This window comes from Pipistrellus hanaki (genome assembly GCF_964339955.1).
Source record: "Pipistrellus hanaki genome assembly, chromosome: 16".
NCBI lineage: Eukaryota > Metazoa > Chordata > Mammalia > Chiroptera > Vespertilionidae > Pipistrellus > Pipistrellus hanaki.
This window is the reverse complement of record NC_140518.1, coordinates 32311450-32327326: the sequence shown is the minus strand read 5'-3', so window position 1 is coordinate 32327326 and position 15877 is coordinate 32311450. Positions and strand designations below refer to the sequence as shown.

At 42.8% G+C, this 15877-nt stretch overlaps 1 protein-coding gene across 1 annotated transcript in view; it reads right to left on the bottom strand.

The window, feature by feature from the left end:
• The window catches only part of VPS53 (VPS53 subunit of GARP complex), a 138000-nt gene that overhangs the window by 37461 nt on the left and 84662 nt on the right, over positions 1–15877 (bottom strand). Inside the window, exons 14-15 of the mRNA XM_084862898.1 lie at positions 11020–11262; positions 96–243 (exon numbers count right to left, since the gene is read on the bottom strand). Coding sequence (XP_084719024.1) covers positions 96–243; positions 11020–11262 — 391 coding nt within the window. The remainder of the gene's footprint in view (positions 1–95; positions 244–11019; positions 11263–15877) is intronic.

The window sequence follows — 15877 nt, the reverse complement described above, 5'->3', positions numbered from 1 at the left end:
TGTGTGTGACCTTGTTAGGGCCCATACTCTGACAACTGAGCTAAGGGGTGAGATGGTCCTGGGAAGGAGGCGGGGAGCGGCGGCCGGCGGCTCACCTGCTGCGTGGTGGCCAGACAGTACTCTGCCGTGCTCAGGATGCTGCAGATGAGGCAGAGCTCCTCCAGGGTGAACTTGGCCGCCTCGGAGCCCTCCTTTTCCTTGAGGAGGCTGCTGATGGTCAGCCCTCCACTGCTGCTTGTGGTTCTGAGGAAAAGGAACAGGAAGTAGTCAGGCCGGGACTTCTCATTTGCTTCCTGAGCTGGAAACTGCACATCTTAAGAAAAGAAAGGGGGGAAGGAAAGGCTGGACGTGGGCCCAAATAAGCCCACATACAACGAGTCCGTTCCTATTGACCTCACGTTGACTGTCATCTGTTTAAATTCTCAGACCATCAGAAACAGGAAAAGATGTTTCCAACAGTGAGCTCGTCATCAGTCACATTTACGGTGATGCCTCTGATATAGAGGAGGCTGCTGAACACTGTCTGCTTAGCGTGGCATTTCCTGATCTGTCGAGCTCATTCAGGATCATCTGAAGCACAGGAGCTGGCTCCCCAATTTTCTCTCAGTCAAGCAAATTCTGCACAGGAGTTTGCACGTTGTGGTGGAGGGATGCTAAAGTGCATGTTAAGAAATGGTTCCTGCCCAAACCCCCAATTGTCTCAAGAAACTAAAAGGCATCTCATCCCTTCCTACTGGGGACTAATCGCATGCTCACAAAATGCCAAAATGCAGTTATAAAACTTCCTGTTATTTCAACCATGAGAGTCTAATTTTTTCTAAAGTAGATACAATTTAATGGCATTTATCTTAAAAATTAGCCCTAGTAGGGGCGGAGCTTGAAGATGGCGACCGAACAGACGGACTTGTTCTGACCCCGGTCCCAAAACAGATAGAAGCAACATCTGAGTCGCTCAGGGAATGTTGATTAGCAGCTAAGGGGCAGCGGATCACTCTAGGAAGGTAAGGAAGTGTCCGCTGGACAATTTTTCCTGACCAAGCGGCCAGCACTCCCGACTTCTCCCGGAGCTCCGGGCTCAGCGCAAAGGCGGCGCCACCCTACCAGGAAGGGAGCAGCTTCTCTGAGGCCTGGAAAACCCACAGCCGAGGAGTCCATCGAGCACCTGTGGCGCCCCGATCGGAGCAAGCGGGAGGATTCAAGGAAGCTCTTCAACCACCCACAGAAAGGTCAGAGTCTGCGTGGCTAGGCTGAGAGTTCAGGCTGCGATAGCGCCATTGCTCCAGCGAGGCCCCGCCCCCAGAGCGGCCCTGAGCGCGCCACCAGGAGCGCCGCGAGGCCCGGCCCCAGTGCGGCCCTGAGCTCCACGGCCCCGGAGCGCCACGAGGCCCCCGGCCCCAGTGCGGCCCAGAGCACCGCGGCCCGGAGCGCCGCGAGGCCCCGCCCCCAGAGCGGCCCTGAGCGCGCCACCAGGAGCGCTGTGAGGCCCCGGCCCCAGAGCGGCCCAGAGCACCGCGGCCCCACCTATTGATATATTGTAGCACCAAAGCGCCGCGAGGCCCTGCCCCCAGTGCGGCCCTGAGCGCTGCGCCCCGGAGGAGCGCCGCGAGGCCCCGCCCCCAGAGCGGCCGTGGCCCCGCCTATATTGTAGCCCGGGAGAGCTGCGAGGGCCCGCCCCCAGAGAGAAAGAAGGCCAGAGCAACCAAAGTCTGGGAGGTCAAACCAGTAACACTGACACCTAAGGGCTGAACTACAAACTGCCTTTTTTTTTTTTTTTTTTCTTTTTTCTTTTTCTTTTTCTTTTAATTAATCAAAAATAAATAAATGGACACAAATAACTAAGATATAGCCTGCCTAAAATTAAGGACTACCTTACAAAACTGAGGTGCAGTGGAAAGCTGGGAACTGCAAGACTCTCTGATCCAAGAACCAGGCATACCAAATACAATAACAGAGGAAGTGATTGAACTCTACTGGACAATTTTATGCTAATTATACTATTCTTTATTTTATTTTCATTTTTTACATTTTTTATTTAATTTTCATTTTTTACATCTTTTACTTCAGAAACGATTTTTTTTCTTTTTTCCTTACTTGATTTTACCTTTTCAATTATTACATTTTTCAATCTCTATCTTCACTATTACTACTGCTATTTTGCAATTTTTTTTTCTTTTTCTTTTCCTCCCCAGTACCATTTTACTTCGTCTTTATTTTACATTGGGAGTAACCTTCATTCTATTTTAATCTCTACTATAGCATCATTCAACCCTATCTCAATTCGACCTTTACCCCATCACTCTCTTACTAAACTTTAACCTTTTAGTCTCCAGTTTATCCTATCCCTTTCCGGCTTTAGTTTTTCCTCTATTCTTTCTGTATACCCCCTGCTAAAGCTCTCACTATACTCATAGATCTAAGTTCCAACCCCTGATACAAGTGTATAAATATCACTCTCTGCACTATATTAACTAGTTAAAAAAAAAAAAAAAAAAAAAAAAAAAAACACAAAAAAAAAAACGGTTCTACTTTCTATCCTTTTCTCATTGTTTGAGTGAAGGTTGATTATTGTGAATATTGGTGCTTTTCAGTGAAATTGTTATGCTTATTCCAGTGTTGTTATTGTTGCTTTGTAATTTTTTTTAAATCCTCTGTTTTTGTTTGTTTCTTTGACTTCTGTATATCATAACCTTACTTAATAATAGTGGATATTGTATTGTAGTTTGTATTAATCTCCAAGTATTGTTACCGGCATTGGCTGGGCTCACTGGTTGATCTATGGCAATTTTCTCCACATATATATAGTTTGTTTCCCATTTTTTTAGTTTGCTTCTTCTCTCTCTCTCTCTCTCTCTCTCTCTCTCTCTCTCTCTCTCTCTCTCTCTCTTTCTCTCTCTCTCTTCTTTTTCTCCCTGTTTTCTAACTTCATTTTGTCATTACTTTATTTCTTCTTTGACTTTTTTTTTTTTTTAATTTTTCTTTATTTTATTTTTACCTTCCTTCCTTCCTTCTCTCCTATACCCTAATTTGCCTATCGCTAGGGGTTACCTTTATTAGAGGTTATTAATATTGTAAATACATTCCTGTTAAGTGCCTCTCGTGTTGTACATGGTAGTGTTGTATTTTGCACCTATAAATTAACGCAAGAGAAAGAACACCACATAACCAGACATCCTGAAAAGAGATACCATGGGAAGACAAAGAAACACCCCACAAATGAAAGAAAAGCAGGCATCACCAGAAAAGGAAGTAAACGAGCCAGAGGCAAGCAGCCTACCAGAGCAAGAGTTCAGAATAATGATTATTGGTTGGCTAAAAAGAATGGAAGAGAAATTTGACAATAACCAAGAAGAAATGAGGAAGAACCATCAGGAATTGAGGAAGAACCAAGAAGAAATGAAAAATGACATCGCTACCATGAAGAACTCAATAGAAAGCATCAAGAGTAGACTAGATGAAGCGGAAGACCGCATCAGTGAGCTAGAAGACAAGATGGAAAAAAATACCCAATTAGAGCAGCTTCTAGAAAAAAAGATTAAAAAGCAGGAGGAGAGCCTACGGGAGCTTTGGGACATTACAAAACAAAATAATATTCGAATAATAGGGGTTCCAGAAGGAAAGGAAACTGAGGTAGACGTGGAAAAAGTATTTCAAGAAATAATGACAGAAAACTTTCCTGAGATAGAGAAGAAAAAACCCACACAAATCCAAGATGCTCGCAGAGTCCCAAGCAAAATGAATCCCAGAAGACAGACGCCAAGGCACATTATAATTAAAGTGGCAAACAACAACGACAAAGTAAGAATCTTAAAAGCAGCCAGAGAGAGACAGAAAGTTACTTACAAAGGAACCCCCATCAGACTAGCAACTGATTTCTCAACAGAAACATATCAGGCCAGAAGGGAATGGGATGAAATATACAAAGTCATGCAAAGGAAGGGTTTGAATCCAAGAATACTGTACCCAGCAAGACTATCAATCAAAATTGAAGGGGAAATCAGGAGCTTCACAGACAAAAAAAGACTGAAGGAATTTATCTCCACCAAACCAGCAATGCAAGAAATGCTAAAGGGTCTACTGTAAAAATAAAGAAATAGGAATTGAAGAAGGAACATGGGTATAGAATAAAAATGCCATCAAATGAGTACCTATCAATAATAACCTTAAATGTAAATGGATTAAATGCTCCAATCAAAAGACATAGGGTGTCAGATTGGATAAGAAAACAAGACCCTTACATCTGTTGCCTACAAGAAACCCACCTCAGAAAAAAAGATGCACACAGACTGAGGGTGAAGGGATGGAAAAAAGTTTTCCAGGCAAATGGAAAGGAAAGAAAAGCTGGGGTAGCAATACTTATATCTGACAAATTAGATCTCAGAGTGAAGGACATAACAAGAGATAATGAAGGTCACTTCATAATACTAAAGGGTACAATCCAACAAGAAGAAATAACCCTGGTAAATATATATGCACCCAATACAGGAGCACCCAAATACATAAAAAAACTGCTGGAGGACATTAAGGGAGAGATTAATAGCAATACAATCATAGTAGGAGATTTTAATACCCCACTGTCACCCTTCGACAAATCATCTAAACAAAAAAGCAGCAAAGAAATATCAATCCTAAACGACTCACTAGACCAGATGGAATTAATTGACATCTTTAGAACATTCCACCCCAAAGCCACAGAATATACATTCTTCTCAAGTGCACATGGGACATTCTCAAAGATAGACCACATTTTGGGACATAGGCAGAGTCTATTCAAATTCAAGAAGATAGAAATCATATCAAGCATCTTCTCAGATCATAGTGGCATAAAACTGGAAATTAATTACAATAAAAATAATCCAAAGAAATCAAATACATGGAGACTAAACAACATGCTATTAAACAAGGACTGGGTTACCAGAGAAATCAAGGAAGAAATTAAAAACATCCTGGCAACAAATGACAATGAAAACACAACAATCCAAAATCTATGGGACACAGCAAAAGCAGTTTTGAGAGGGAAGTTCATATCCTTACAAGCCTATTGCAAAAAACTAGAAAAAATGGTAACAGATGAACTAACTCTACAACTCAAAGAGTTAGAAAAAGAGCAACAAGAAAAGCCCAGTGTAAGCAGAAGGAAGGAAATAACAAAAATCAGAGCACAGATAAATGACATAGAGACCAAAGAAACAATACATAAGATCAACAAAACCAAGAGCTGGTTCTTCGAAAGGATAAACAAGATTGATGGACCTCTAGCCAGGCTAACCAAGAAACAAAGAGAGAGGACCCAAATAAACAAAATCAGAAATGAAAGAGGTGAAATAACAACAGACCCCACCGAAATACAACAGATTGTTACAAAATACTACGAACAACTCTATTCCAACAAACTAAACAACCTGGAGGAAATGGACATATTCCTAGAAAAATACAAACTGCCAAAACTCAATCAGGAAGAATCTAAAAATCTCAATAGACCAGTGACGTGGGAAGAAATTGAAACCGTCATCAAAAAGCTTCCAGCAAACAAAAGCCCAGGGCCAGATGGCTTCACAGGAGAGTTTTACCAAACATTCAAGGAAGAACTAAAACCTATCCTCCTCAGACTATTCCAAAAAATCCAAGAGGAAGGAACACTTCCGAACTCCTTCTATGAAGCCAACATCACCCTAATACCAAAACCAGATAAAGACAACTCAATGAAAGAAAATTACAGGCCAATATCCCTCATGAACATAGATGCCAAAATCCTCAACAAAATTCTAGCAAATCGACTCCAGAAGAACATCACAAAGATCATACACCATGACCAAGTAGGATTTATTCCAGGAATGCAAGGATGGTACAATATCCGCAAATCAATAAACGTGATACATCACATAAACAAATTGAAAGATAAAAATCATATAGTCATATCAATTGACGCAGAAAAAGCATTTGACAAAATCCAACACCCTTTCCTGTTAAAAACTCTTAAAAAAGTGGGAGTACAAGGATCATACCTCAACATAATAAAAGCTATATATGATAAACCCACAGCCAACATTATACTCAATGGGCAAAAACTAAAACCATTCCCTCTAAGAACAGGAACAAGACAGGGATGCCCACTCTCGCCACTCCTGTTTGACATAGTTCTGGAAGTACTAGCCATTGCAATTAGACAAGAGGAGGAAATAAAAGGCATCCAAATTGGAAAAGAAGAAATAAAGTTATCCTTATTTGCAGATGACATGATATTGTACATAAAAAACCCAAAAGACTCCATTAAAAAACTAATTGACTTAATAAATGAATTTGGCAACGTAGCAGGATATAAAATTAATGCCAAGAAATCCATGGCATTTCTATACACCAACAGTGAAACTACAGAAACAGAGGCTAAAAAAGCAATTCCATTCACCATCGCACCAAAAAAATTAAGATACCTAGGAATAAATTTAACTAAAGAAATAAAGGACCTATTTGCGGAAAACTACACGACACTGAAAAAAGAGATAGAGGAAGATGTAAGGAGATGGAAGAACATACCATGTTCATGGATTGGTAGGATCAACATCATCAAAATGTCCATACTTCCTAAAGCAATCTATAGGTTCAATGCACTCCCCATTAAAATACCAACGACATATTTCACTGACCTAGAAAGAACTCTCCAAAAGTTCATTTGGAACAATAAAAGACCCCGAATAGCCACAGCGATTCTGAGAAAGAAGAGTAAAGTAGGAGGGATCTCAATACCAGACTTCAAACTATACTACAAAGCCACTGTTCTCAAAACAGCCTGGTACTGGCACAAGAACAGACAAATAGATCAATGGAATAGAATTGAGAACCCAGATATCAACCCAAATCACTATGCTCAATTAATATTTGACAAAGGAGGCACGAATATACAATGGAGTCAAGACAGTCTCTTCAATAAATGGTGTTGGGAAAATTGGAAAGACACATGCAAAAGAATGAAACTAGATCACCAACTTACACCATTCACAAGGATAAACTCAAAATGGATACAGGACTTAAACATCAGACGGGAAACCATAAAAATACTAGAAGCATCCACAGGTAGCAAAATCTCAGACGTATGCCAAAATAACTTCTTCACTGATACTGCCCCTAGGGCAATGGAAGCTAAAGAGAAAATAAACAAATGGGACTACTTCAAAATAAAAAGCTTTTTTACAGCAAAAGAAACCATCAATAAAACAACAAGAAAGCCCACGGTGTGGGAGATCATATTTGCAAATATTACCACTGATAAAGGTTTAATCTCCAACATTTACAGACAGCTTATACAACTAAATAAAAGGAAGATGAATGATCCAATTAAAAAATGGGCAATGGACCTAAACAGAATATTTTCAAAAGAAGACAGAAGGAAGGCCAAAAGGCACATGAAAACATGCTCAAAGTCACTAAGTATCCGAGAGGTGCAAATCAAAACAACAATGCGGTACCATCTCACACCTGTCAGAATGGCCAACATCAACAAATCAACAAACGACAAGTGTTGGCGAGGTTGCGGAGAAAAAGGAACTCTCGTGCACTGCTGGTGGGAATGCAGACTGGTGCAACCACTGTGGAGAACAGTGTGGAGTTTCCTCAAAAAACTGAAAATGGAACTCCCATTTGACCCAGTAATCCCACTTCTAGGAATATATCCCAAGAAACTAGAAACACCAATCAGAAAGGATATATGCACCCCTATGTTCATAGCAGCACAATCTACAATAGCCAGAATTTGGAAACAGCCTAGGTGCCCGTCAGCAGATGATTGGATCCAAAAACTATGGTACATCTACACAATGGAATACTATGCTGCCATAAAGAAGAAGGAATTCTCATCATTTGCAGCAACCTGGATGGAATTGGAGAGCATCATGCTGAGTGAAATAAGCCAATCAACGAAAGAGAAACACCACATGACCTCACACATCGGTGGATGATAAAGATCTTTATAAACTGATGAACCAAGAGACAGATATAGAGAAAGTAAAGCAACAGGCAGACTGTCAAATTACAGTGGGGAGGGTAGGGATATCAGGGGGAGATAATAGATCAACCGAAGGACTTGTATAAATGCATATAAGTACAACCAATGGACATAAAACTATGGGGAGGGAGGGGATGTGTGGGAGGGAGGGAGGGGGGCAATAAAAAAAAAAATCAAGAAAATATGTAAAAAATAAATAAATAAATAAATAAATAAATTAAAAAAAAAAAAAAAAAAAAAAAAAAAAAAAAAAAAAAATTAGCCCTAGTTGGTTTGACTCAGTGGATAGAGCGCCGGCCTGTGGACCAAAGGGTCCCGGGTTCGATTCTGGTCAAGGGCACATACCTTGATTGCAGGCTCCTCCCTGGACCCAGCCCTGGTCAGGGCTCATGTAGGAGGCAACCAAGCAATGTGTTTCTCTCACATCCGTGTTTATGTCTTTCTCTCTCTCTCAAAAAAAAAAAAAAAAAAAAAAAAAAAAAAAAAAAAAAATCAATGAAAAAATATCCTCAGGTGAGAATTAACAACAAAAACACTAAAGAGAAATTTCTCCTTTAAAAAATCTGCCCAGTCTTACAGATAAGCTAAGGTATGAAAACTTTTTGATTCTGAGTACTGAGAGGAGTGTGAGGTACCGGCACTCGTGTCCACTACAGGTTAGGAACATCACATTGGACAATCCTTCTGGAGGTGTATTTTAGGTGATTTAAGCCAGTAGTTCCACTTCTGTTCAAGGATGCTTTTCTGAGTGTTATTTAAAAATACCAAAATAGTAAACTCAACCTAAACGACCAATTAAGAGAATGACCAATCATGATCCCAAGAGTTAACTGAGGTTCTTCCACAGGTTTGATTGCCGTGGCACATTAAGCATGTTTTGATGAGCATTTACTGTCAGGAGTGCCCACTCGTCTCTGCTGGCCTCCCAGACCCACTTCTGCTCTGTACTTCCCTTCTCTATGGCCCAGGAGACTGACTTCCACAGACTTATCATCATTGGCCCTCAGGCCTCCTCCTGCCGCATTCAGCCGATGGGAGATGCAGCAGGAAGTCAGAGAGGTGGGAGAGAGAGAAGTCTGAACGGTAATAGTCCTCCAGCTCCCTCTGCTCAGTGTGGTCCTGGCAGTGACTGGCTCTCTGGGACTAGTTTCTGTGGGGCAGACTTTGTCCTTAGTCCTCCCTCTCAGGTAAGTTGCAGTAGTAAGAATCACCCACTACCATGTGGGTGCCAAGAACCCTTTTACCTTGCCCTCATTTCTGTGACTCCTCGGCAGCTTTAATCTTCATAACATCCCAGCTGAGCACATCACTGGCTTCCTGCTGGGACACTGGCTAACACACATGAAGAATGCTCCCAGGATGATGTTAAGTGAAAGCAGCAGGAATAGCCCTAGCTGGTTTGGCTTAGTAGCTAGAACGTCAGCCTGTGAACTGAAGGGTCCTGGGTTCAATTCCCGGTCAGGGTGTGTGCCTGGATTGCAGGCTCGATCCCCAGTTGGGACATGCAGGAGGCAGTGGATCAATGATTCCCCCTCATCACTGATGTGTCTATCTCTCTCTCCCTCTCCTTTCCTCTCTGAAATCAATAAAAATATATTTTTAAAAAAGAAAGAAAGAAAGCAGCAGGGTATAAAGCTATAATAAGCAGTGCAGTCCCAATTCTGATAAACAAACAAAGAAGAGACACAAACACACATATTACATATATAAATAAAGAATGGAAGAACATATACCAAAAAGTTAAACTTGTTTTCTCTGGGTGGTGAGATTATAGGTGATTTTTCTTTTTGATATTTGTGCTTTTCTGTGTCTTCTATGAACTTCTATTACTTTGATCATCAAAGCAAAAGTTACTAAAAACTTTTCAATGATTTCTATCACAGTCAAAGAAATTCTCATGGGTAAAACATATCTGCTACTTCAAATCTCTTGTAGAGCACACAGACTTTGTTTTCTTTCCTCCAAATAATGTAAAACTCCCATGTAGGACATCTTTTAGTGACAATGACAGAAACTAAGTCCTTAATTGCTGAACTGAGCCTCAGGGATGATGGATAATCACTAAATTTCAAAGCCTTACCCTAGATCATATTCTATACAACTGAAATTGCTATAGTATAACCAGAACATCTAAAGCCCTAGTGTAATGATTCATTTATTTCAAGCAATAGCAATGTAACAACAGTAGTGACTATGGGGAAGTCACTATAATTAGGAGCTGTGCTATGCAACTCCCTACCCCCAAATCCCATCACGTCTTTCAACATTAGACTCTATCCAGCATAGCAAGACACACATCCCGTAGGAGAGACTGGGAGCATAATCAGACTCAGGAAAGGCAGACTCGTGCCTCTTGTCTATTTATCATTCCAGGACAAACCCTGAGTGAAACTGCCTGTGCTGTCTCCCCAAACCCCCCTCTTTATTTATTTATTTATTTATTTATTTATTTATTTATTTTTATTGATTTTTTACAGAGAGGAAGAGAGAGGGACAGAGAGTTAGAAACATCGATGAGAGAGAATCATCGATCAGCTGCCTCATGCACACCCCCTATTGGGGATGTGCTCGCAACCCAGGTACATGCCCCTGACCAGAATCGAACCCGGGACCTTTCAGTTCGCAGGCTGACGCTCTATCCACTGAGCCAAACCGGTTTTGGCTGCCCGTGCTGTTTTTAAGTTATTTCCACCACCACCTCTCTTTTTTGGCCAAGCAGCCACCGTTGAATCCATGTAAATTAAAAATCCATATAATGGCTGGCTCCCTCGAGCTGACAGTGGTAAGATCTGACCTGTGCTGGCAGCCAGCAAGGGCATGTCCTCTAACGGTCTTGATAGCTGTGGAATCCCATTTAGAGAGGAAATAGTCTCAGGTCCTTGTGAACTCAATCAGGGGGTTTTCTTCCTTGACACTCTCAGCAGTTCAGGAAATAACTTCATAGGGGGTCTCCTTAAAGATTCCCATATTTAGGCGTGTTTAGATCACACTTCCCCGCCCGGACCAGGGAGAGCAGGACTCACTTGGGCAGGTTGCCAGAGAGGATTTTCCAGGCGTATTCCCGGAGGTACTTCTGGAAGATGGTGGTCAGAGCGATCATGGGCTCCCCGGTGCTGAGCTGGGAGCACTGCACCATGCACTTCTTGTAGTACACAAAGAGGTCGGCACAGCTCGGGAGCACGGCTCCCCCTTCGTCCGTGTTGGGCTTCGGTGGCCCCTGGGCTTTGAAATCCGCCACAAACCGATCTATCAGCTCCCCGAGGTTTCTAGGAAGAAGAAAACTTGAAATGTTATTCTATTTCAAGAAAGTAAGTAAATGTGCTTGGCTCTTTACATTTGAAATTAGACCCATTTCTATCAGTATCACCACCACCCCCATGACTCTTATAGTAACAGCAGCAATAAAATGGGGCACTTGAGGCCGGCCAGGTGTGGTTTGGCGGTTGAGCATCCACCTCGGAACCAAGAGGTCACTGGTTCGATTCCTGGTCAGGACATAAGCCCGGGTTGTGGGCTCAATCATCAGTAGGGGGCATGCAGGAGGCAGCCAATCAATCACTGATGTTTCTATTTCTTCATCTCCCTTCTTCTCTGAAATCAATAAAAATATATTTTTTAAAATGTGGCACTTGCAGACTGATTTATACTTTCCAAAGCATTTCACGATCACATATAACCCCCTCCCCTGTGAGGGAGATAAGGTCCTACTGAATGCTCTAAAAGATGTACAAATGAAGGCCAGAAAGTCTGTCACACAATTTAGTGGCAGAGATGAGCCCAACATCCACCACGTAAGTGCGTGCACTGGTCCCACTACCATATTAGACCATCTCCCTTTTCCACGAACGAAAACCCTAAGTAATGCTAGCAATCACTTTCTGAACACTTGCACTATGCCTCCACTTTCTGTGTCATTTCAATGAACTTCACTGAATGCTCAAAATAACTTTATGAAGTAGGAAACTATTACAATCGCAAAGGGCAGAAAAATTAAGGACCTTATCTAAGGTTATACAGCAAGGGAGCGAGGGAGCCAGAATTCAAAGCCAAGCCGCCTGGCTCCAAGCCTCGGACCTGTAACCACTCTACCCTGCGACCTCCGAAAACACAAAAAGGTTATGCCGTCAGCAAACAGTTAGGTATCAGTAACCTGCTTGTGCCCACAAAACAGATGCCTAAACAAAGACAAACTGTAAAGAAATACTCTAGCCTTGGCCAGTGTTGCTCAGTGGTCAGAATGCCGTAGATCTGATTCTCATCAAGAGCACACACCTGGGATGCAGGTTCAATCCCTGGCCTGGTCGGGGCGAGTGTGGGAGGCAACCAACTGATATGTTTCTCTCACATTGATGTTTTTTACTCTCTTTCTCTCTGTTTCTCTCTCTCTCACCCTCCCTTCCTTTAACTCTTTGGAAAAAAAAAATCAATGGAAAAAATATCCTCAGGTGAGGATTAACAACAATAAAAACCCACACCAAAAAAAAAAAAAATTCTAATGCTTCCTTTCTCCCTTAATGCCGTTTTTCTTAGAACTACAGATGCAAAGGCGTCTTGGGAGAAGAGGTCTGAGCCGCTCCGGGCTTGCCCCAGGCTGTGGTGGTGATGGCGGCTGCATTTTTTCTCCCATGTCCCACTCAGACAGCACTGCCTTTGCTTCAGCTACAGTGAGTCATCCCCAGTTAGAACCAGCAGGCCTGCACCGGTTGTTCCTGCCCCGTTGTGCAGAGTAAAGAATGGGAGGAGGGGGTTCCCACCCCTCTCGACATTCTGCATCTTTGTAGGTGGCTGTCTAAGGCTACAGGAACCCAGCTGTGCTTTAAAAATGTATTTATATAATAGTCAGGAAGAAAAAGACAAGAACCACACACAGCATCAATTAGCAGGAACAGGAGAAAATTGACATTTTACTCCAGAGCTTTTGTTATTGAAAGTTTATTATATCCAGATGCCGCTATTCTGCCCTCCGAGAACTCCATGCCAAGGCTCGGGCTTTGTGATGATGGTCAGCAGCAGGGAAGGAACTCCGGCCTCCCAGCCCCCGTTCCGCACAGCCTTTTCTGGCCTAACCTTTCTCCTCCTTCCCTCCAGAGTGACCCCCAGCCTCACCCCACCCCGCTCCAGCCAGGCTCACCTCAACTGCCCCTGCTCCATCTCTCTCTCTGCCTCTGGGCCTCTGCCAGAGGCTTCCCTCCACCGACACACTCTCCCAACACTCCTCCCTTCAGCTCAGGGGGCACCTGAGGATCAACAACAACAGATTCTCTATCTTCACATCAGTCCTCTATCTTCACTTCCACACCTGTCCTGTCACACACTGACACTTCTTTCTGTTTTATTTTTTTTGTTACTCCTCACCCGAGGATATTCTTCCACTGCTTTTTTAGAATGGAACAGAGGGGAGAAACAGAGAGAGAAACATAGATGTGAGAGAGACACATCAAGTGGTTGCCTCCTGTGTACACGCTGACCCGGGCCAGGGTTCAAGCCTGCAACCTAGGTACATGTCCTTGACCGGAATCGAACCCACAGACCAATGCTCTACCCACTGGGCCAAATCAGCCAAGGTGACACTTCATATTCTTACACTTACATATACACTGCAAGGTATGAAATATTCAGGGAACATGTCGACTGCCTCCCATCCTGAGCCCACGGCGCAATGCACATCAATCATGGCAATCTTTTTCATGGGTCTTTGGTGTAATTTCAGAATTGTTCCTGAGACAGCACTCTAGACAGCCACTTCTATAATAAGCTGAAGTTGGTACAAAAGGCAGAAGCTGCTTGCTGGAGAGTAGAATCTTCTCTGTTTCATGTATGTTATGATGAACTCCATGAGAGTAGGAATCACGTTTATCTTATTTCTGCTCCCCCTAAGCCTCCTTCTGCTTAAGTGTGAACCTCATCTCCCAATTATGTCAGCCCAGTACATACACAGCCTATCAACCTCCACACTTCATTCCTAAGGGAGGAGAATGGAAGGTGGGAAGGATCTAACCCAGTCAAATACTGTCAGTATAAGATAGAAATGAATTCAACAACGATAACAAAAAAGCCAAGGTTACCATTTCTTCCAAACACCGAACACTACCTGGAGTTTTGGCAAGATCATCTTGTAGGGCCCCTGGAGAAAGGGCTGTGTGACTGGAATCACAAGGAGCGCCTTTTATCCCCTAAAGTGCTCACTACCAAGTAAGAGAGCACAGAGGGCCAAGCCCTGGGCAAGGCGCAGCTCAGGCCGAGACACGGTGCCTGCCCGTTAGAGGCTTTGATCTATTTGGGGAGGCAGGACCCTCATGCTCATGACAGTTAGATTCCCAGACAGCAACAAAAGACTCATTTTGCAGTCTACACAAAACGAGCAATTGTTTTGGACAATGAAAATACCAGAGGACACTAGAGAGAAAAGGTCACAGCAGATTCAGGTGAGAGAATTAAGGCATGGAATCAGAAGTGAACACAGAATATTGAGGGAAGAAGACAGGGTGGGAAGGAGATGGGTTTGGCTGAGGTAGAGGACACGAAGGAGAAAAGTCAGCCTGCGGTTTGATTTATACACTCCTCTGTATTTCCTCAGCAAATTATTCCTATCTTTATCCCTTCACGCTGTGTACCACAAACCTCCTTTGGTCTCTCTCCCCCACCACAGCGATAAGCCTATAAAGCATGTGCTGAGTGCATTATAAATATAATCTCATTTAATCCTCTCAATAGACCTGAGTAGAAGGCCTATCAGCCCCATTCTATAAATGAAGAAACAGAGGCTGAGGAAAATAATACAAATTTCCCTATAGAATTTATCAGCATTAGAATATGAACTTGGGTCTGTCTGACTCCAAAGTTAAGCTCTATCCACTCACCATACTATGCTTTAATTTCAAAACTGTAAAGCACTAGACAGATACATGGTATTTTGGTTATTGCTGTCATTACTTTCTCTTCAGCTTAAAGAAACACGCCATGGATGTAGATGGTCTTTCCCCTCTTCACTGCAGCTGGGGCCTAAGAGCTAGGGGGAGTTCCACTGATAAATAAAATGGCCTAGGAATAGAGACTTTTGCAGAGTAGTCAAACTGGCAAGGAGGTAAGCATGGACAAACCCCCAAAACGTCCCCAGGAAGTTACAGAACTTGCTAATTCAAGGGCACTCAAACTCGTTAGTTACTCCCTCCCCACTCTTCCCCCCCCCCCCCCCCCCCCGGCCCCGGCCTTCTTCCTTTTAGTTGGGACCAAAAATTTGATCTGGAATGGCTTGTGGGGTTGGGGAGCCAAGGTTTAGCTTGAGCCCAACTGGGAGATGGCTTACATAAGGGTAAATGGAGCATATAACTAAAGATGGGGAGGACACTGGGAGCCAGGTTTCTTACTGCCATAGAAGGCAGTTACAGACATGTAGAGGAGGAAGCTAAAATAACCCCTATGGTTGGATTAGAATTGGAGGTATCAGCATAAACACACAGGCTATAACATAGAAATGGGTATAAAAATATAGAGGCCCTGGCCAGTGTGGCTTAGTTGTTCGGAGCATTGCCCTGTACACTGAAAGGTTGTGGGTTCGAATTCCAGTCAGGGCACATACCTGGGTTGTGGATTTGGTCTCTGGTTGGGATGCATATGAGAGGCAAACAATTGATGTTTCTCTCTCTCCCTTCCTCTCTCTAAAATCAATAAACATATCCTTGGGTGAGGATTAAAAAAACGGATATAGAGAAATGCATCCTTACATACATATAGTTCTTAGTATATGGACCTACAAGCACGACACCCACGCATAATGACCCTATCTGATGCCAAGAACTTAATTTCCAAATATCATTCATTTCAGATATGATCGTTATGCTTGGGTGTCAAAGGAACAAGGGATCCTAAAAAATGAATGAC